General features: G+C 47.3%; 2 protein-coding genes across 3 annotated transcripts in view; one reads left to right on the top strand and one right to left on the bottom strand.

Annotated features, from left to right (window-relative positions):
• CACNA2D4 (calcium voltage-gated channel auxiliary subunit alpha2delta 4) overlaps positions 1–21,619 on the top strand; it is a 160,986-nt gene that overhangs the window by 100,943 nt on the left and 38,424 nt on the right. The window lies entirely within an intron of this gene.
• LRTM2 (leucine rich repeats and transmembrane domains 2) overlaps positions 3,271–21,619 on the bottom strand; it is a 28,438-nt gene continuing 10,089 nt past the window's right edge. The window contains exons 2-5 of one of the 2 annotated variants that reach the window (XM_005287997.5): positions 16,396–16,523; positions 14,789–14,957; positions 9,833–10,423; positions 3,271–7,545 (exon numbers count right to left, since the gene is read on the bottom strand). In XM_005287997.5, the coding sequence (XP_005288054.2) occupies positions 7,091–7,545; positions 9,833–10,423; positions 14,789–14,855 (1,113 nt within the window). In that variant the 5' untranslated portion in view covers positions 14,856–14,957; positions 16,396–16,523 and the 3' untranslated portion in view covers positions 3,271–7,090. The remainder of the gene's footprint in view (positions 7,546–9,832; positions 10,424–14,788; positions 14,958–16,395; positions 16,524–21,619) is intronic. The other variant, XM_005287998.5, reaches the window with a different exon arrangement.

The following is a 21,619-nucleotide window of genomic DNA, read 5'->3' as shown; positions in this document are numbered from 1 at the left end:
AAACTGAAGGTAGTCAGGAATGCCTGCATCCACTTCCTGCCTGTAATCAGGACAAGTCCAAAAAGATTCTCACAGACAACAGAGCTTGCATGTTCTATACCAACTGATAGGGAGGTGCCAAGTTCCCTTCTCTTTGTGTTTAAAGCAGTAAAGTTCTGGAACTGGTGCATAGCCAATCCATCCTTCTTTCAGCAGCTTACCTCCCAGGATATAGAACAGTCTAGCAGACAACCTCAACAAGCATTTCTTCCAGGACTATGGACGGGAGTTGAATCCTCAGCTTCTCAGTCAAGTTTTTCGGATTTGGAAGATTCAAGAAATAGACCTTTTTGCCACAGTGACCAAGAGGTAATGCAAACACTTTTCCTTAAGGGGGAGGGCTCTGTTTAGGAGACGCCTTCATCATTCCATGGACAAGAAACCTTCTATACTCTTTTCCCCCAATACCACTGATTTTGAAGGTGATCAACAAAATCAGATATGACAAAGCCAGAATTAATAGTCCTAACATGGCCCAGACGGATATGGTATCCTTACCTGATTCACCTAGTGGTCTATCAGGCGATCAGATCCATCCATTCCTCATCTTCTTTCCCAGGACACCGGCCATACTCTTCATTTCAGCCTGAAGATACTTCACCTCAAAGCCTGGCTCCTTGATGGTTCACGGGACTAGAACTGACTTGCTTTAAAGAGGTACAACTGATATTGTTGAAGTAGGAAAGAGTCCGCGAGACACACTTAACTCCTCAGGTGGAAAAGATTCAGCCTGTGAGCTGTCCAGAAAGGTGTTCCTCCTTTTCATTTTTCCCTCTCAATCATCCTTGATTACCTCCTAAAGCTAAAAAATACAAAGTTACCTATGGGCTCTATCAAGGTCTACTTGACAATTATAACAGCCTTTCATTTAGTGGTTGTGCGATTCTCAATCTTTCACCCATCCTATAGCTGTCAAGTTTCTGAGAGGACTGGGAAACCTTTTTCCCTAAGAAACCCACATCTATATGGGATTTTAATTTAGTACTTAAATGCCGTATGAGCCCTCCCTTTTGATCCAGTGGGTCAATCTTCCCTCATTAATTTATCTTGGAAGACCTCTTTTTGGTAGCTATCAACTCTGGTCAAGGGTGGGAAAAAGTAGCCTCTTATGGCAGATCTTCCATTTACAGTATTTTTCAAGGACGAAGTTTCATTACTTCCACACCCTAAATTTTTACCCCAGGTGTCATCTGAGTTTCACATCAACCTTTTTCCGTTTTTTTCCCCCAAGCCTCATCAGTCCAGACAGAAGGCCATTTTACACACTTTGGCTGTTCGGATGGCGTTAACCTTTTATTTAGACAGAACTAAGGCATTTAGGAAGTCACCCAGCCCAATTGTGGCTATTGCAGATAGAGCCAAAGGTTTGGCAAATTCCACCCAGAGACTTTCCGGGTGGATCTCTGACTGTATCTTATTGTGTTATAAATCTTCAGATATACAGCCTCCTTCTACGGTGTTGGCTCAGGATCTCTATCTACTTCTGTGACATTACTCAAGAATGTCCCTATTCTAGAAATTTCTTAGGCGGCCACTTAGTCTTCTATACATACCTTCTCCAAGCATTGTGCAGTAGTCCGTCTTTTTGATGAGATGCTGGTGTTGGAAATGCTGTGTTGTCATTGTCTTGGACTTGGTTCTGAAGCCCCCCACTCTAGCTGGGGGTACTACTCAGTAGTCTCCTGAAGTGGAGCATGCACAGGGATGCTACTCAAAGAAGAAGGAGAGGTTATTCACCTTGTGCAATAACTGGAGTGCTTCAAGATGTGTGTCCTTTCAGTGCTCCACTACCCACCCTCCTCCCCTCTGCTTTGGAGTTTCCCCTGGGGACTTCACAGTAGAGAAGGAACTGAGGGCAATTTACCAGCGCAGCCCTATATAGCCTCAGAAGGGGGCCTGAGGAAGCATAGGATGCATATATGGGCAAACAGGCACTACTACCAAAAATCTCTGATTAAAGGCACAAGGAGTGTGAGTACACCAGAAGTGGAGCACCAATAGGGACACACATCTCAACGACCATTGGTTACTGCACAAGGTGAGTAACCTCTCCTTGATGAACGTCTGGTCATCAGAAACCCAGTTCTAAGCGTTATACTCATCTAAGCAAAGAATAGAAATGGATCCTGTGAGCTTCGCTTCTGATCAAAACTAACCAACACTGCTCACACGCTGAACACTCAGAGTGAGCTGCCCGTGAGCAATATTCAGATCAGGAATTATCTGTAGAAATTATTTGGCAAACCATTTAAAAGGATAAGCAGGTTGGAGAAAATTGCAAGTTGCTCACCGATCATTTTTGAAAAGAAAAGCCTAGATCACTCAAATTATTGGCTGTGAATTACTTTCTCAGCTCTAGATTTAGGTTATTGTAATGAACTGGCTAGTGTGTATGTGTTCCCCTGTCCTGGACTGGAAGGAATCAGAATTGCTAAAGGATGTAGCATAGATGCTATGTTGTTAAATGTTGTTGGAGATTCTCCTTTAGCTCCAGTGGTTCGTGCGTTTGGGGCAGCAGAATTGCTTTTGGCTAGCTCTTTCAGAACATGAGCATTTGGGTTCTGTCCCCCACTTTCACCACCATGATCAGAATGACCACAGCGAGCATTGTAGTGACAACTGTCAAGTCCATAGGTTGCCATGGGTTTGCTACACTAGCATTTGCAGTGGGATTTGAACTCCTTTGAGATTCCAGACATTTGAGGGGGGGGGGTTTGGACTAGAAGAGTATGTAATTAACTGTGTATGTATGTGTACCACTGCCCTCTGCAGAATGGAATGTAAACTACTCATCTGTGTGTCTCAGACCCTATACAACTAACAGCTAATAAATAATCTCCTTTTGCTTGAGAAGCAGAGGTCTCTGTAGCTGGTGTGCAGGAGGATTATGGAGACCTATTTCCATTCATTTCAAAGTAAAAAGCATGTTCATCATAGTGACAAATGTGAAGCTCTAGGATTATTATTTGTCACAGTATGTTTTATTGAATATATTCTGAATCTATCTGAGCCAAATTCAACCCTGATGTAACTCCATCAGCTTCAGTGTAATTACATGAGGACTTAATTTGGCCCTTTCTGGGTTTAGATAATGAGCTGATAGCCACAACATCCATTCTCCTTGCCCTGACTGTGCCCCTGCTCTCTCGTTAGCTATGTCCCGGCAGTGTCTGCCTGTGTGGGGGGCTGGGTGAGGGAGGTGGTACTAGAAATCTCATTTAAACAGTGAGGTGCATAGGAAAATACATTCTTTATTATCTTCTGTAACAACAAGCCAGAAATATAATATACCTTTAAAAAGCATCTGTCTCATGCCAAATAAACCTCTGTTCAACCATTTTAGAAAACCATGTCGCTCTCCCTCAAACCTTAACAGAAGAAAAGAAATTGCCCAAGCCATCTGCTCCCCACAGGCAATGGGCCTGCCTGCACCACACCTAGGAGAGGTGTTCCTGCGTGTGCCTGCTTGCCCAGGGGAAGCACATTTACAGAGTGCACCCACGTGCACTGAAGAACTGACTGCTCTGCACTGCAGTGCCTGCCTGCACAGGTGGGACATGTTTGCTGGGGTTTCCAAAGAGAAGCCCATCTCCTAGCTGTGACTGGTTGCGGAGGAGGAGCCCACTTCCCAGATGCACCCCCGAGGAGGCCTTTTCCTGAGCACACTAGCACGGCTGGGCCAAGCTGTGGGCCAGGTGTGTTCTCCTCCATCGAGAGAGCCTATTTTCTAGCTACACTGGAGGACCGTGTTCCCCAGATGTGCCTGGTGGCAATGGAGAAGCCCATTCCCAGCTGCACAAGAGGAGCAAGTTTTGCAGATGTGCCAGGTCACAATTGAAAAGCCTGTTCCCGAGCTGTGGTGTATGTTGGGCCCTTCCTGGGTTGCCCTGTTGCACTATTCAGCAGGGAGGAGATCACCACCCCTGGGTTTCAGTAGCCTGTTGTCCTCTCAAGTATTTGCATTTCATGGGGACTAAACAGTGTCCACCCTCACTTTTCTCAACAACCTTCTGTTTTCGTCCCTCACCTTCCTCCTCCTTTCCTGAGTGGGTTTCTAAACCTGGAAGTCCCTGCATCAGGGCCGAGGTGAACCCAGCCTGCTGTTCGCCAGACCCTTTGCCATACCACCGAGAAACAAGAGGAAATGAGGTTCGAGGCCACACTCAAACCCACAACAGAAGAAAGAAAATGTTATCAGCAACAAAGGAAACTTTGTTGGGGAAAAGGGGACAGGTGGGGATTTTTCTCCTCTCCCCTACCCTTTATCCCCCTCCCTACACACACACACATACACACACGCACACCCCATTTGCTTTGTGCAATTGTTTCATCATTATTTGTTACAAGTAAAATAGAGATCTATAAATATACAGCTCTGACTCAAGTCCCATTTCAAGTATGATTGCGGAGTCCAGTATGCTATGGTGATACGTTCCTGGGGTGGGGAGTCTGGATCCAGCAGGCGGAGTTGAGTCCTGGCTTGCTGGGAATATGGAGCAGCAGCAACATGCATGCTGGGAGGAGGAGGCTGTAGTGCACCAGTTCTACCCCTCGGAGCAGGCTACAGCTGAAGCATAATCAGGTGGGTTGAGAGGAGAATCCATTCTCCACTCATGGCATTTCCCCTCTCCCTCCCACATGCAGCACATAGAATGGGTGTGTAGAACGTGCCTCTCCCATTCTCACTTGCGCAGCAGCCTCCCTTCCCCTTCATGCAGAACGTTCTCCTCTGTCCCTGCCATCACTAGACAAATGGGAAATAGTTTTACTCCTGTCTGCGGTTATCCCATCTCTTTGGATCTGGTGGCTGTGGACCGGTAGGAGGATTTTTGCCACTCCAAACTGTCTGAGAGTACGTGGTAGCATTCCTGTTCGTTGATATGACAGCTGGACTGACAGTGAAGGAGTTGAGAAGGAATGTGTGGTGTTTCCACTGGAATCCAGCAGCAGCTAGAGGGAAGGGCTGCAGATTATCTGAAGGTATCAGGATACAATAGGAGAGGAAAGGAGTTGATATGACCTGGCTCTGCTCAGCTGCCGTGATTGCTGGACTCTGCACCTGGCTTACCAGAGAAATACCCTGCAAATCTGGGCCGGCTGCCAGATCATTTCAGGATGTCAAGGATCGCACCAGACACAAACATTGCGGCTGCAAGACCTCTGGTGTCATCTTCCTGTCCCAGGAATACCCACTGTGACGGGTTAGAACAGGTTACCATGGCAATGTGCGCTCTCCCCTGGAGACAGCACTTTATCCCACTTCCAATGATACAAAATGAGTCCTTGTGTTGGCTTTTTTTTTTTTTTTTGTCAGTTTCAAAAGAGATGAGGCTAATATGAGGCTCAGCGGGTTTTTAAATCGGGCCTGGGAAAAGTTAGCCTAGGTGACAGATACAGTGCATGTGCATGCCTGTGTGTGTGTGTGTGTCAATAAGCACATACATGTATATGTTTGCATATTAGTCAATTTGTGTGTGTGTGTGTGTGTGTGTGTGTGTGTGTGTGTGTCCCCTTATATTTGTGTGAGGTAGGAGATGTAATCGTGAACACATCTGTGTCAGTGGGCTGTGTGGTGACCATGGCACCCACCTCTTTGAATCCCTCTACTAATTCCCTCTTTATTGCATCGAGTTCCAGCATTCTGTTCTCACCTTCAAAGGCCCAGCATAAATAACTCTGCCCCTCTCTACTCAGCACATTGCCTTCCCACCATACACCCCCTCCACTCTGCCAGTAATGCCAGCTGTCACTCTGTTTATCTGCTTCTCCCACAACCACCTCCAGGCTGTTTTCCACGTTGCCCCTATACATGGAACACACTTCCCCAGCTGGTCAACAAGTTTCTATTTTCAATGCCTCCTGAGGACTTGCTTCATCCGAGATGTCTATAGGACACTTGCAGACTGAGGCTTCCCATTGGTCACCCACGCATTCTGTTTATCTTATAAAACCATAAAATAAATACAAAGCCACACTTCACCTTTTCGTGCTGTGCACAAGTTGTCACTGAGTAACACTGGAATCTTAAGGCTGTTGCCTCTGTCCTTTCTCTCCTACTCCTCCCTGAGTCTTTGCACCATCTCTGAGATATTTTTGTAAGCCCCTCAGGACTGGTTGCCTGTAGTGGAAGGTGCCTAGCACACTTTTAGGTGCTCCAGAGTAGGAATGTATAGATACACATAGGTATGCAAGTGAGTAAATGTGTGCATATGGCCATGTTTGTATGCACATGTGGGGGATTGGCATGTGTGCATTGGGGTATATTTGTATGTGCATGTGGGTGATCCGTGTGTATGCACATAGCTATTTGTATGTACGTGTGGGTGATAAATGTGTGTGCATGTTGGTGTATGGTGTTTGTCAGGGTGAGCGGATGGAGTCTATGTGCACAGATCTTAGGGTAGGTGTGTCCTTCCAGCATTCAAAGTGAGAAGGGGAATCTCCCTTCTCTCCCTATTGTGACCATGTAGGACCTTCTCTCTCTCCCGATATTCTCTTGGCCAAGTTTTTCTCAGCTGTACAGGAGATGGGGAATAGCTCACTGTCCTGTAACACCAATGACTCCACCAGTGAGACTTAGACACTTGCTCTGGTGTCTTGGTAAATATACAAGGAGCTTCTTCAGCACAGTTGGCTGCTCTCTGTGGTTGCAGAAGGCTCTGCAGTTCTGTGTGGGATGTAGGAGGAAGTGGGGACTGAAGCTGAGAGGAGGGTGTCAGGACACCAGGGGCTCCTGGAAGGTGTTGGCTGCCCTTGCTGTGCATATCCAAGGGGGCTCTGTGCAAGGATGAGGCATGGCAAGCACTTGAGGTCTGACTATAGTTTATTGACTTGGTAGGGCATGAGGGTGAAGGGGTGCCAAAGGGCCTGATGCAGAGGAATTAAATTTAGAGCCAGATGTCCTAAACCCAGAAGCATGTTGCACTAATTGGATGAGTGGAGTGATAGCACAGTCTGTCCATCTGTCTGGGAAGATGGATTGTGGGAGGACACAGGCCTCACTGCTCTCAGGTACTCTGCTCACTTCTACCCTTGCCTTCCGAGAAGAGTTTCATGCCACAGAGGAGATTTGCTTTTGTTCTTCATGTTCACCCTCTGTGTCACCCATTAGTGGCTGCCTCTTCTTCAGCTCTCGGTGGTACTTGGCCATGAGGGATGCGTAGATACAGCCATAAGCTGCTGCCACCACCATCATGATACACACGATGCCACACACCACCCCAGCTATGATCACAGTGCCAATGGCTCGGCGCACACTAACCGGCCGGTATCTCTGTTTCTGGGGGCACCCCACGCTCGGCTCCACTTCAGGTTCTGGCCCTGACTTGGATTTTGAAGGAGTCGGGCTTCCTTTAGTGCATGGTGGGCCAGAATTGTCCAGCACAGTGGAGCCGTTCTCATCCTCCAGCTGTGAACAGTAGTTGAACATCTCCATGGGGACCATTCGCATGTCCTTCCCCCGCAGCTCCTTGGGCAGCGTACATGCCAACTGGTCAATCTTTCCTCCTGTCCCAACAGAAAAAAAAGGGGTGATTCACAGCTCGGTGTCAGGCAGGGCCTGGTTCAGTGCAGTGAGCTATGTCAGTACATTGTTGTGGTTCAGCTTTTAAATACACAAGGCTAGATTCTCAGCTGGTGTACATCAGTGTAACTTACACTAGCTGAGGATCTGGCCCACAGAAGCCAGGAAATGCAAAGGTCTGGATCCCCAAGTGACCATAACTGGGCCTTATCATATCTAAGGGGCTATAATCTGGTCTCTCTTGCACAAGTGCTCAGTGGAGTGTGGGAGAGGATGCAGGGAACCCTTCCATACTCCAAGAGGCAGCCAGAATCTAGCACCTTGTGTTCCCAGAGTGTAAGAGTGAGAAGGGGGTGGGTGGAGTCAGAGCATTGCCAGTTGCACTACAGGTGATGGGATGAAGGTACGGCCCTGTCCCCCTTCACTTTCACGCTGGTAGGGGGTCCAGAGACAGCGGCGGGGGAGAAGATACTGCACCTTTTAAAATGGTGTATCAGTGGCTGCCCCTACATTTGCTCATCCACTAACCTTGGAGACATTGTCTGCGTCAGCACACTGCGGGCAGAATGGCTTCTGCAACTGCCACTGGTTGTGATCTCCCTCCACCGCCCTTTAGGTGGGTAGGGCTTTAGTAGCTACACTCTAGCCCGAGGGGTGCATAGTTAGTATTTGGTAATGATTTATACCTTCCATCTAAGGCTATCGAAATGCAATAAAAACATGAATTAACTAATCCTCACAAAGCCCTTTAAGGTATGAAGGTCAGCGTTATTAGCCCCTTTTTACATATGAGGGAAATGGGGCACAAAAAGACAAAGTAATTTCCTAAGATGAAACTGCAAGTCAGTGACAGAACTCAAATGAGAACCCAAGGGCTAAAACTCCCAGTCCCATATTCTCACTAGTCAGCACTTCCCTCCATACATTTAGCAATCTATGCTGATGCAGGCGCTTCACTGTGTTTGTGCAGTTTCCTTTGAAAGAAAAACCAGAATGCTCTCTGTCTGCTTCTCTTGTTCTGCGGTGTGAGTCAAATTCAGAAAACAAGTAAAAAAAGTCAAAAAGAAAAAGAGGAACCAGTGTGCCTTTGTCTGTGTTCACATTAATGCATATGCCAGGGGTGGCCAAACTGTGATTCACAAGCCACATATGGCTCTTTTACCATTAAAGTGCAGCTCCCGGAGCCTGCTGTGCCAGACTTGGGGCAGGGGAGTTGAGGAGCTCTGCCTGGTACTGGGGTAGGGGCTTCTGCCCAGTGGGGAGAGGGCTCTAGGAACTTCAGCCTCGGCAGGTGTCTCCCATAGGAGTGTGTGCCCTTGTTCTCGAACTTCTGAAGATTGTCGTATGTGGCTCAGAGGGTCAGTACATTTGGCCACCCTTGGCATATGCCAAACTGCAGCCTCGTAATTGCACAGTCATGTAATCTCTTCCCAGTGTGGTTATCTGAGATCAGTAGAGGTAACATGCTGTTGCCATGCTGATAAGTTGAGGCCTACTCCTGCTCTCAGTGGCTTCAAAGAGAGGAGGGTCACACCTTTGGTGTTGTCACAATATGTAGCGTTTCTCTTAAAGTCCCAGCACCTGGAGTCATGTGATTCTGAGAGAATTTCAGCTTTTATCCCTCAATGTTGCAGAGAAAGGCTTTAAAATGTAAACCCTATAGGTTCCAACATCAGAAGGCAAACAAAGAGGTCTCCAAATCTATTATTTTAAAAAAACCTCATTTTTAAGCCAGTCATGTTTTTTTGGGGCCTAACTCATGATTTTGGGTTGGCAATACTTGTGTGGCAGTACACCATCCTCAAACATCAACATTTCTGATATTTGCTTTACTGGAGGCAAACCTGAAGCTTTACCAACAGTCTTGTTTTTAGTTATCCCAGCACAAGGAAGTGGGCTGGAGAACTATTTTTAAGCATGAAAAGCACCTTTTTTTCAAACTCATAACTCTACAATTTTCAAGCTTTTTAAGCAAGTTCTCCCCTCTCTGAAAAAAAATCCACATTTGGGTTTTGGAGCAAGTATGAAAAATAGCATCTGAAAAGAAGGTTTTAGAATGCAAGCATCTTCTCAGCAATAACTGTAGCATTACTACATTGTTGTGTAGCACAACATTATAGTACTGACCTTCTTCTCTTTGGCCAAGATCTAGAATTTAGGTCAGCCTGATCTGTCTTTCTTATCTCTGTCTGTCTACCTCTCTCCTCCACTGCAAAGCTTAGCAGTCAATCTGTCACCCTATGATTGGCTCCCCCTCCCTGTGGTACCTACCTCGATAAGAGAACCATTCCATCCAGTGTTTGAAGTCTCTCAGGTTGCAGTCACATTCCCAGGGGTTATCCCCAACTTGGAGCTGCTGCAGGCTGACTAATGGTTCAAAGGTCACCCTGTCTAGGCTCTGTAGGCGGTTAGACCTAAGGGAGAGCAAGCGGAGAGCCGGGAGGTCATCAAAGATTCCTGAGGGTATCTGAGCAAGGCCATTGATGGATAGGTCTAGCTGGCGCAGTAGGGACATCTGCTGCAGAAGGTCCTTGTCCAGGGTCCTGATACTGTTGTTCCTCAGCTGTAGTTCGGTGAGGTTCCCTAGGTCACTGAAGATGTTCTGGGGCAGCTGGTCCAAGAAGTTGTTGGAAAGGTCCAGCCTCTGTAGGGCAGAGAGATTGGAAAAGACTGGTCCTGGCAGTGTGCTTAGCTTGTTGTTGAGGAAGAGGAAGATTCTGGTGTTCGTAGGAATGTCTGAGGGGATGGATGAGAGGCCCAAGCCACTACAGTCCACTTCCAGACTGCCACTGTTACACTTGCAGGAGGAAGGGCAAGTGAAGAGGGAGTCTGCTGCACACAGAGAGAGCCAATAGGCAAGCACTAGTGGGTGAGAAGCAGAGAGGAGAGAGAGTGTGTGTTAAAACAGTGGTTATCCCTCTTTAAGCCTTCATCCATTTTTAATACAGTTAAGGCTACAGTATGATCACAATGGAATTCTTCACTGCTGTTCCCTGCAGTAAAATGAACTTTCTCCCAGATGTACCCTGACATTGCTATCTAGGTCCCTGGCAGCATGAGCTTGCTCTCAGCCTTTCTCCAGCTAGTGTTTTTTATGAACTACCAGGGCTGGTGAGTAAACATCCCTGCAGTTGCACTAGAAAGGTCAGCGTGTCCCAGAGGGCTTTGCTGCCTAATGTGAGGACACTCCACAGAGTTAGACTAGAATGGTGCATAGCATGATGGGAGACATGGCCTGAGCTAAAGAACGACTCTCTCAAAATAGAGGGGTTTGGGGCTGGGAGTTGGTATGTTTTTAAAAAGCCACTTTGCTCAGAAATAAACACCTTAACATTTTTTTCTGATCAGCCCAATTCCATTAGAATGTGATGTGTTATGGCTAAAGTTGGATTCAGCCCCAGCCCCTACAGCTGAGCCCTGCCCCATAAACTCTAGGGAAGCTAGGATATGGTGCCGAATTTCATGGTTCTTGAGGTTTGGTAAGGCCCAAGAAGTCTAGATTTGAGAGAGTCTGGGTATAGATCCAAACTTTGTAGCTGGTCATCTCTTAGATGGGCCAGACCTAACCCCTGGATCCAAACAACCTCTAACCTTGGGTAAGTTCAGCTCCAAATCCACACTTTTCAGCTTGGGCCCATATCAAGTGGTGATGGGCCTTGGTGTTAATTAACCGAGACTGGTGTCCCAGTAAGGTGTAAAAGTGCCCAACAGTCTCTCTAACCCGCTGGATGCTCTGCGTTTGGCAGTGCTGTCAAATGCCTTCTGAAAACCACAAACACAGACCCACCTGCCTTTGCTAACCTGAGAGTCTGTCAAACTTTGCAATGCTCCCCAAACCACCTGTTGCCAAGGGAGCACTCAGAAAAAATGCAGGATTAGCTGATGATGATGTGAGTGCTGAGAAGGGTGTAGGAGGCTGAGCCCTGGCTTATGGTGTCTCACAGGTAAGGTTTAATCTTCGCTAGGCCAGGTGGGAGAAGGAAAGAGGGCATTGAACTATGTCTCTAGGGGCTTGAGTATGAACAAGTTATTCCTCAGTGGTATCTGCCATCTGTATTGCTGGTCACATTGGTCTGGAGAGGCAACCATTTCAGTCATTTGTGTGGATCTTGTGGATATGTAGGGACTGTAATAGTTCAACCCCTGTGGGGAACTAGTAGCCTCAAAATTACCACTTCATCCCTGTGACAACATAGCACCAGCAACAGGAGAACAAGCTTTCCACCTCATACTGAGGGAGTGAGGGGTTTGCACCTGTGCTTCAGTACTGAGCTCTCATATTCATTGTAACTCCTTTCCTGGAAGGTGTCTTCTGAGCAGGAAATCACTCCACCTCCCTCAATGTTTTCATGGGCTGCAGGTAGAGCATTTGACCAAAACACAGTTAGGTTTATCCCTACGTCATACCCAGTCTTCTCCTCTTCACTTTGCCTTGTAGAAGTCAATGGCATTTGGTGGCTTTAGATCAAGGGTAGCCAATAGGCAGATAACGGGCCAAATCTGGGCTGCCAGATGCTTTAGAACAAACCCCATAATCTTTTTATTTCCATATCATTATCATTATTATTTTCTCTGAAGTCTGGACTTTGACTATACCTTGACCAAGAAATTTGGAGCTTGACAAAAAATAATTGACAACCCCGGCTTTAGATTCATTCTGCTGTTCAGTATTAAAGTAGATAAATCTCAGATAGTGTCCTTATAGTCCCACCATAGATTGTCTTTCATAGATTGGAAACCAGAATCTCTTATCCTGTCTGCCTTCCTGCTTCTTTTTGTAGGGACCAACTTCCAGAACAAATTGTTTCTTAGCCCCCAAGGAACTCCTGGAAAGTACATCTTGGGAGAGGTAGCTGGTAGAAGCAGATATTTTGGAGAAGCTGGGACTGAAGCAGCTGTGAGTTTCCTCCACTATCACACTCTTTCCCCATTCTTTTGGAGTTTATTATGTCCTACAATCCATTTTGGATGTTGACTTGATTTATATCAATGATGTCCCATTCCCCAGTAATAGGGCCAAATCCTGTGGTCCTTGCTCAGGTTTTATTCAGTCCTTTTGGAATTCAAATTCCCATTGACTCTAGTGGGAGTTTGCCAGATAGTGGACTGAGTGAAGACTGACGTAAGGGCTTCAGGATTTGGCTCATAGGCAGGGCAGCTTCTTGAAGCACCAGAGGATGAGGCGACAAGGGTGCAGAGGGAATGTCCCAGATTTTCTTTTCTCGGGCTGTATCTCATGATTCCTTCAGAGGTTTTTCCTCTCTCAATCAAGTGAGATTGTCTACATAGGCCTAGGAGATACCAGTCAGAGCCCTGCTTGTCCCAGCTCTCCCTAAGGAGGAAAATGGATCACTGGGGCCAAACTGAAGGAAGATCTTTATCCTAAATCCCCCATGCATTCCTATCAAGCAAAGGTTGGGGTCAATAGCACAGAGACTCTCCCTCAGGTGCCATGAAAGCAGATCCTGTCCTGTGCATTGGCACAGTGGCAGTGCTCTCTGGCTGGATGACATTTAATTCCACTCAGAATATGTCTCTCTCTTGTTGCAGAATGGGACTTGAAAGAATAGGAGTTAGAGAGGGGAAGAGAGAGAGAGACATGAGTCACTCAAATGCCCCTGCCTTTTCCTGGATGCTTGACAGAAGTACAGTGTTAATAATAGATTGACAGCTCTGATGATGAGATAACACTTAGCCTCTTCGTATAGAGAGAAAGGCCAGAACATCCTGGTAATGCTATACAGGTGATGCTCTGTTCAGGGCTTGTCTCTCCAAATACCTTCCCTCTATTGGCCCCTGACTGAGCTGCTCTGGGATTCTGCCATCAGAGCTGGCCCTGGCTGGCAGAAGCAATGTGTCAGACAGCCGGGTGTGGTTGTGTTCAGGAAATTGATTTACTGAGCCAGGTCTCTGTCCTGATGCAGGGTTTGCCAAAAAGAGAGGCTCCTCATTGCCCCCTGGAAACATGGATACCAACACTGTCCATTTTACTGAAATAGCAATAAGGCAGAGGTCTGGTTTCATTTTCCATCCCCTTGAAGGATGCATCTGTTCTGGGTATGGATTGAGATCTGGAAACTCATCTCACGATGAGCGTCCAGCCTCACACTAAGAGAAGCAGGGATGTGGTAGACAAAACATTAAGCTTTCTTTCAGCCAGCATAGTTCAGAGCAGCACGGCAGTCGTATGAGTGGAACGTACTCTCATCTTAGGGAAAGATGATGTTACTTTGTGGGGTGTTCAGTGACCCTGGTAGGTGGCAGAAAGCTGAGCCAGGAGTATCAGATTAGGTCAGGGCTCAGTAACATTCACAGTAAATAATTTATATAGCAATCTAGTTGGTGCAGATGGATTACAAAAATGGTCTTCTACAGAGAAGGAAATAATTCCCTCACCTTCTTACAGTGGCAGCCCTAAGTCAGAATTTTAGGAGGGGGACTATAAGCCTGTGTGACTGCCCGTGTTCTCATTAGTGAGGGACATTTTGTAACAGAGCCTCTCTTTCCTTTACTGTGATTACCAGACTGTTCATTGAAATACAGACACCCTCCCTCCCTGCAGTCCCACTGCTGCTGCTTCGGAGCGCTCTCGAGGCATGTGTTCCACACTTTGGGACAACGGAGCAGCTGCCCAAGCGTGGATCCTTCAGTGGGAAGATGGATGAGCAAAAATGTTAATTTACCAGCAGTGAGTGGGAGAGTTGGGATGAGGGTCCATTATTCTTCTTTGATTTGTCTACATGTGGCAGTGCCCCAGGGATAGAATCACTGCTCACTTCTTATACTAGCCCAGACCTACAATACCTTCCTCCCCAAAGAGCCAGCAGCCCTGCTCTGCAACCCAGGTACTAGTCAGCATCACAAAGAGAAGGGAGGAGAAATCTGCTCTTTACAAGGTCTGAAGCTGACAAATGTTCTAAGTGGCCCTTGGGCAGTAGCTGTGCTCAGGTGCCTGTCCCTCTGTCTCTCCCCAGCCAGACCCAGTCCAATGGCAAATCAGAAACACTTGTTACAGACCCTCCCGCCTTAAACTCATCTTGAGCATTATAGGCTCTCACAGCCAGCCTGGCCATTCACTCAGTGCCTTGGGATGTGGGAACTAGCTCAGACTTCTCAATACTTAGCTAACCCACATCCTTCCTCTGTAGCAATCTATTTTCTCTCCTGTCCCCTGAGACACAGGGGCATCATACTTAGCACCTGATCTCCCAAATGGTCAGTACTTACAGCAGGTCTGTCGCCACCTCATGGAAAACCTGTTCTTCCACCAGTGGCTAGCGCTCCCAGACAGCATTATGGTCACTGTTTTCTCCAGTGTGGCTTCCCGTCCTCCAGCCAGCCTGGCACACGTTCTCACAGGATGGAGGAGCAATCTGGGCACCCTACCTGTCAGATCCTAAAAGGAAAAGCAGAAGCACATGGTCCTCAGTTCTCTAGGGACTGGAGGAGACAGGGACAGGCTCCAGGGTTCTGTTTCCCTCCCCAGTTATGTTTCGCCTTTGGGAGTGAGGCTGTCAAACTGTTTTAGAGAACAAGGGTGCAAAGCACGAGGAAGGATGATGGTTAATTCAGTTTGGAACACTGTGTTAAATCAGACTCTGTTCACTACTGTGCTGAGTTGACCGGTCTTGGAAAGTCTGGGGTGAATGTACTAGCAAACCTTGTCCCACACTAAAGGTCAGTGCTGTGGACTGCTGAGGTGACGTGGCAAGAGCAATAATCCTCGGCTCCTTCCCTCTGACCACACCCATGCTGATACCGACTGTGCACCCACTCTCTGTGACACAGATTTGCAGTGGTGTAGGCACTGGGGGTGGCTGCCAAGCTGCCTTTCACCCTTGCAAATGCTCCCTTTCTCTTTGGAGGTAAAACCGATGTAACGTCTCCAGTGGGGATGTATATAACACAGCTTGGGGATTTCAGACTGCAGCAGATGCAGGAGCCAAAGAGCAAGTGAGCAGAATAGGAGCCTCATAGCAGAAGGAAGGACTAGGAATGGGAGGGGGGAAAAGGGGAGGAATTATGTCTCAATTAGAAGAAAAATGCTCTTCCTAATCAGAAACCCACAGACCATAAACTCTCCCCTGACAATAAGTGACTATGACAACAGGTCCCCCCATCCTCTCCCTTCCCTCTGAATAAAGACAAGCAGGGAAGGGAAGATGGAAGCTCTGCAGACCCTTCTGCTCCTCTGCCTACTCTTTCAAGTATCAGCAAGGGGATATTTTCCAACAGTCACACCAGGCGTTAGCTGGGCAAATTCCCACCGACGTACAGAAGCCTCGCATGGCTGAACATCCCCCCTACCCCTTCCACCTCCCTCCAGAGGGCTCTGGCGATGCCCCTAGCCTTTATTTTTAGATGTGCACAATGCACTCATCAGGGCATCTTCTCCCAGCACACGTGTCTCAATTCCACTTGCCCATACCCTCCAGTGACTGACTTATCTTCAAGGGCAAGCAAAACACCAGGAGATATTTTAATTATTGTCTCAGGAAGAGGGGTGAGCAGATTTAGTGCCCGGGCTGGTACATCTTGCGAGGCTATTGTAGATAATCATATCAAAATGCCAATGCACAAGATGCATTAACAGCAACAATGCCAAAAAGCCTCCCCTCACCACCCCACAACTGAGCTGGACTATCTTGCCTACAGTCTGTAGCCGAAGGAAAAGCTGAAAAATAGCTGCCCCCATTCCATATGTTTGCTTGCTGGGTTTAGAGAGGTGCTTTCACACCATCTGTAGCCATGGCTCTGTATTAAATGCAGCCTCGGAAATCCCTTGGTCTGTCTCGCTTTCTCCGTGGGAACAGTGAAAAGACAGGAGCACTTACCTGGAGGGGCTTTGCCCGCAGCTGCTTCCACCCGACTCCCTGGGCACTGTCCAATTGCAGTCTCTTCTCTCTCCCTCCTTGACTTCAACTCCCAGCCAACAGGCTTTCTCTGTGTCCTATTTAACTCCCTACACCACAGGAACAAATGGCAGAGTTAAGCTGACAGCCACAGAGACTTATGCGGCTGCTGGATAGCTGGTGTTGATCAGTTTCAAATCCTGTTGTTGCGTGTTCCTGTCCTCCCTTAGGCAGCAGGGGATGCTTGCCACTCTCTCTCTTGTTCCCCTTCTCTCCATCTAACTTTTCCTGTGTTGTAGAGTGCTCTGATCCTAGCCTGTTGGTTTGTTAACACCCATCTGTATCACCTGGCTCAGCTCCAACCAAGGGTGCTAAGCTTTAAAAACCTTCCTGGTTGCTTCCTGACCCCCTCCCATCAATTCCTTAGGTGGCGTTTTCACCCCACACGATCTCCCCTGCAATCATTCCTCGCCAGCCCAATACCCAGTACCTTGTGAGGGCTCCGAGCAACGTTGACAGCACCTGAGCACTAGGACAGTGATGTCTCTGGCCCTACTTCCCTCTGCTATGGCATGGAGCGTCCAGGTCAGGTGTTAAATTCTGGTATATCACAGGCTCCTCTTCCAATGATACATTGACTAGGCTCAAGCACACCACGTGGGTGGGAGGAGGAGATGTGTAGAAATGAGCCCTTTCCCTGTGTATAGCATTTTTTTGCAGTGTCTAGTGATTAACACCTGTTCAGCCTTTAATTTTTCTCTCCTGTACTGCAACATGCACAAGAGTGGCTGTGCCTATATGCACATGTGACTGTGTAAAGACATATGACACACTTGCCCCTGCATGCGCATGTGATGTAAACATGCACCATGAGCCTGCATGTAAACATAGCTAAATGCACTCGTATGCAACTTACGTGAGTATGTGTGTTTGTGCACAAACGCCCATTCATGGGCATGTAACATAAACAGGTGGGTGCATACACAGACAAACACCAAAACTTTTGTGCACACACCCACAAATAAACTTTCTCACACAGCCATCTGCAGTCCCGTACATGTGTGCAGACACATGCACACACTTATGCATGATTACAGATATAGCCTACAGAGGCAAAAGCACACACATACATGTATGTGCATGTACACATACTCCTGAATGACATGTGACCCATATTCATACACACCCATGTCTTGTACACATAGCTGCATTCTGGCGCCCAACATATGCCTTCATAGTGCGCTGTCTCATGCAAGTGGCAAGCAACCATGAGGGGCTCATCCAGTAACCAGGGACCAGCCAATCATGAGTAGTCCAGCTAATTCCCATACGCCTGGGGTTAGAGGAGCCACTATGGCAGCTCTATGCCACCCTGAGATTCCACTCCACAAGGGAAATCCTCACATGGCTGGATCTGCCAACTTTTAGGCTGCTTTGCATCATGGGAATCAAACCCCTAATGCTCCAGAGACCTGGAGTCACTGTATCCTGTGGGCCTACTGGATGCCCTCTGGTTCCTGGGACACTGTGTCCAATGTGGCCACTGGATGTCCTGTGGTGGTCTCTAGGACACTGTATTCAGAGCCCAGTGGATGCCCTGTGATCATTATGGTCCAATGCATTCATCCATGCACTTGAAATTCAACACTTTCCAAATTCAGTGGCAGTGCCCCAGGCAGCCTATGGAGCAAGGGCTATGCTTTTTCTTTATGCCCTTTGACAGAGCAGACCAAGGAGCAACATGTTTAGTTTCAGCTCAAGGCCACAGAGCAAGTTAATCTATCACCGGCCTCATGTTACAATTCCCAAAAATGCACTGAGCTGAAGCCCCACTCTGACATTCAGTCTACCACTTGGGCTTCCTGTGGAGCTCCTGCCATCCTGATTAGCTCCCTTGGGAAACTGAAAAGCTTTAGCGTTGTTCGAGAACCCTAAAGCTATAGAGCATTTCACTTTAATTGCTCCTGCGGCTGTTGTCAGGCATCCTGGTGTATAAAAGCTACAGCAGGAGCTACCGCTGCCCCTCCCCTCCCCTCTTCCAGTTCTGCCACTGGTGACTGGCACAGTATCACTTAAAAACCTTGTGGTTGAGCTGAATCAAACCCTTCCAAAAATAGGGTCCCAAAGAGCATATTGTGAGGATGAGGAGAATCTCTATGGGCCCTGCTTTCTGCCTCCACATGTTGTTTCGGCAATTCTGTAATATCTTTTATCCAAGGCTCTCCACGTGCTTTATAAACATTCATTACTATTGCTATTTATCATGGAGTTAGCCAACTAAGGGCATGATTTTCTGAAGTACCTGCAGCTCCTATTGACCTTCCAGTTGAAGTGGTGGGTGTTCAGCATGTCTGAAAATCAGACCCAAGCCCTGCTATAAGAATACCAGAGATAGATAGATGAATAGCATTATCCCTATTTCACAGATAGGGATACTGAGTCACCAAGTGCTCAGGTCGCTTGCCAAAGGTGTCGCAGAAATGAGATGGAGTCAGCAGTACAGCCCAGGAATCCTTTGCTTTAACCCGTAGTCACAGTCCTTTCCTCTAACCCTTAGGTCACAGATCCAACATCAGTCCCCTCAAACAGCCTGTATCTCTGGGGGTGGGGGTGATGTCTGTTAGGGAAGTGTAGGTAATAGAGGCTACAGCAGTTGCCAGCAATAAATTACAGGAAGTGCGCTCACACATACACACAGCAGCTGATGAGTGATAGGAAAGTCCATCTCCAGGGCTAAATTGCTTTAGCCTTTATCTGGAACCCAGCAGGGTTAGGGAATGAATGGAATATGCTTTAAAGGAGATTATATTTTTCCCCTCCCTCTGTGGGGGAGGCTGTTATTGCTAAGATTCTTGTTTCACTGCAGTCTGAGACCCACCCAAAGGATGGCACCCCCATGTACAGTGATTAGAGCATATAGTGTTATTTCTACACAACCTCAGTCATCCCTAGTGGGCAAGAATCTGGACACCAGGAGTGGGGAGAGGCAGAGACCATGTGGGCTGATTAAAGCAATTTAAAAAACATGTTAAACAACTGGCTGATGAATCCTAGGTGGGTCCATTTGTCCCTGAACAGCACCTGGGGTAGGAAGGTGACGTGAGCGTGAAACCATCGGTGCCATCCCAAGAGACCTGGGCAAAGGCTGCAAAAAATTGACCATGAGTAGTCATATTTTTAAGCTTATTTGCGCCTGCCATGGCCACTCCCTTTTTGTTTATTATTATTTATTTCTGTGCATTACAATAGCACTCCGACATCCCAGCCAAGATCAGAGCCCCACTGTGCTAGGCGCTGTACAGACACATAGTAAGAGACAGTCCCTGTCCCAAAAAGCTTACAATCTATATATCCTGGGGCTTGTTTTCTGTGAACTTTCATTGTTTTAACACCACATGCACACAAAAATTGGATGATAAACTCTCACACTCAAATACTCCTGGAAAGCAGCTTATACGTTCACACCAGAAACCTGATTATGGAAGATATTCATCCAATAAGGGAAGTAAAACAACACCATGTAGCTTCTATTGATCCATCACAGCTAAGCAGCCCATAGCCGTCCAATAGCAGAATTAATGAAAAATTCCATTGAATAATCACAAGAAAATCAAGATCCATTTGCAGACATTTTGCAAACCGAAAAAAGGTGGCATCTGTCAGATCAGTTATGTGTTATGAATTTAACACTCTTCCCTATTCCCAAGTATGTGTGTGCTGATGTCAGAAAGCTACCTGTGAATTCCCAGCACCTAGGCTCAGCTGAAGCATAAACATGGTTATTGGCTCAGTGAAGCACGGCATACGGGAATGAGAATTAATATTTTGCATTTCTGTAGCACTTGCCATCCAAGGCTCTTCAAGTGTTTTACAAACATTGATGAATTTAGCCTCACAGCATCACCATGAGACAGGACACTACTATCCCTAGTTTACAGCTGGGGAAACTAAGCACAAATAAGTTGAGGCCTAAATTTCTAAACATGATCAAAAATTTTAGCTGCCTTAAATTTGGGCTATCTTGGGACATCTGATTTTCACAGGTGTTGAGCACCTACAGCTCCCATTGAAATCATTTAGAGTTAAGAGTGACACTTTGGGCATCGAAAACATGAGGCACCCGCAAGGTAGTGGACACCTTTGAAAATGTAGGGCTAAGTGACTTGCCCAAGGTCTCCCAGGGAGCCTGCAGCAGAGCCCGGGCTAGAACCGAGAGCTCCTGATTCTCAGTCCTATGCTTTAACTAGGAAAGCATTATTTTTATCACCGCCCTCAAAAAACAAACCAACAAAACCAGCTCACAGCATCTGAGTGTCAGAGACTGGAGAAGCTGGGGAGGGTAGAGATTTTAAAAAGCACAGAGCAACTGGAGAAGGAGAAGATGTTGAGTGGCTGAAGAGAACTAGGGATGCATGGTGCATCTTAAGGAAGCAGGTCCAGAGGTGGGGAGATTGGGGATGTCCAACTCCGGAGTGACACGAGAGGCCCAAAGCAGCGTAGGAGAGGCCCAGAGCAGCAGCAAAAGGAGAGGAAGGGGGCTATTGACAGGGAGCAATCCAACCATGTATCCACCAGCATTTTTTCAGGGTAAGGTTGAATACTACAGATCACATGTATATTTCCTGTATTGAGAGGGAGGCAGCTGAGAAGGGGCGCGGGAGAGAGGCTCAGGGGAGAGACACACAAGCAGGTTACCTGGCTTCCTTCCCTTCTACACTGAGTGCAGAGGAGCATTATGGCTCTCCTCCCTCAGAGGAAAATTAATAACATAGTGCGGCAGGCAGAGGGATTCCATCTGAGGCTGGAGATATCATTTTCTGATCCAAACAGGAACAGTTGCATGTGGGTGGCAGCTTGTCACCGGGCCTGCCAATTCTAATCCAAATCCCGATTTCTCTCTTTCTCTCAGTTGTGGAGGGAAGAGCCTTCTCTACCGCAGCTTTAATTTCCTGCAGGGGTTAATCCCATGGTCAGCAGTGGCTCAGGCCTTTAATCCTCCTGTTCAGGCTCGTGACAGAAGGATTGCATCCACTCTGAGCTCAGCAGGCATGCTGGAGACAGAGGATTGCTCCATCTCCCCTCCCCGCACCCTGGCCGTGCCCCTTAATCTGCTGGAGTTTAAAATGCTCCTCCCTGACTCTTATAAAGCTCCCCCTCCCCCTGCCCCCAGTCTGAGGTTAGGTCAGTGTCACGTGCCCTGTGGGAG

The sequence above is a fragment of the Chrysemys picta genome, chromosome 1 (assembly GCF_011386835.1).
Source record: "Chrysemys picta bellii isolate R12L10 chromosome 1, ASM1138683v2, whole genome shotgun sequence".
NCBI classification, from domain to species: domain Eukaryota; kingdom Metazoa; phylum Chordata; order Testudines; family Emydidae; genus Chrysemys; species Chrysemys picta.
The sequence above is the reverse complement of the archived record's forward strand: the minus strand, read 5'-3'. Positions and strand labels throughout refer to the sequence as shown.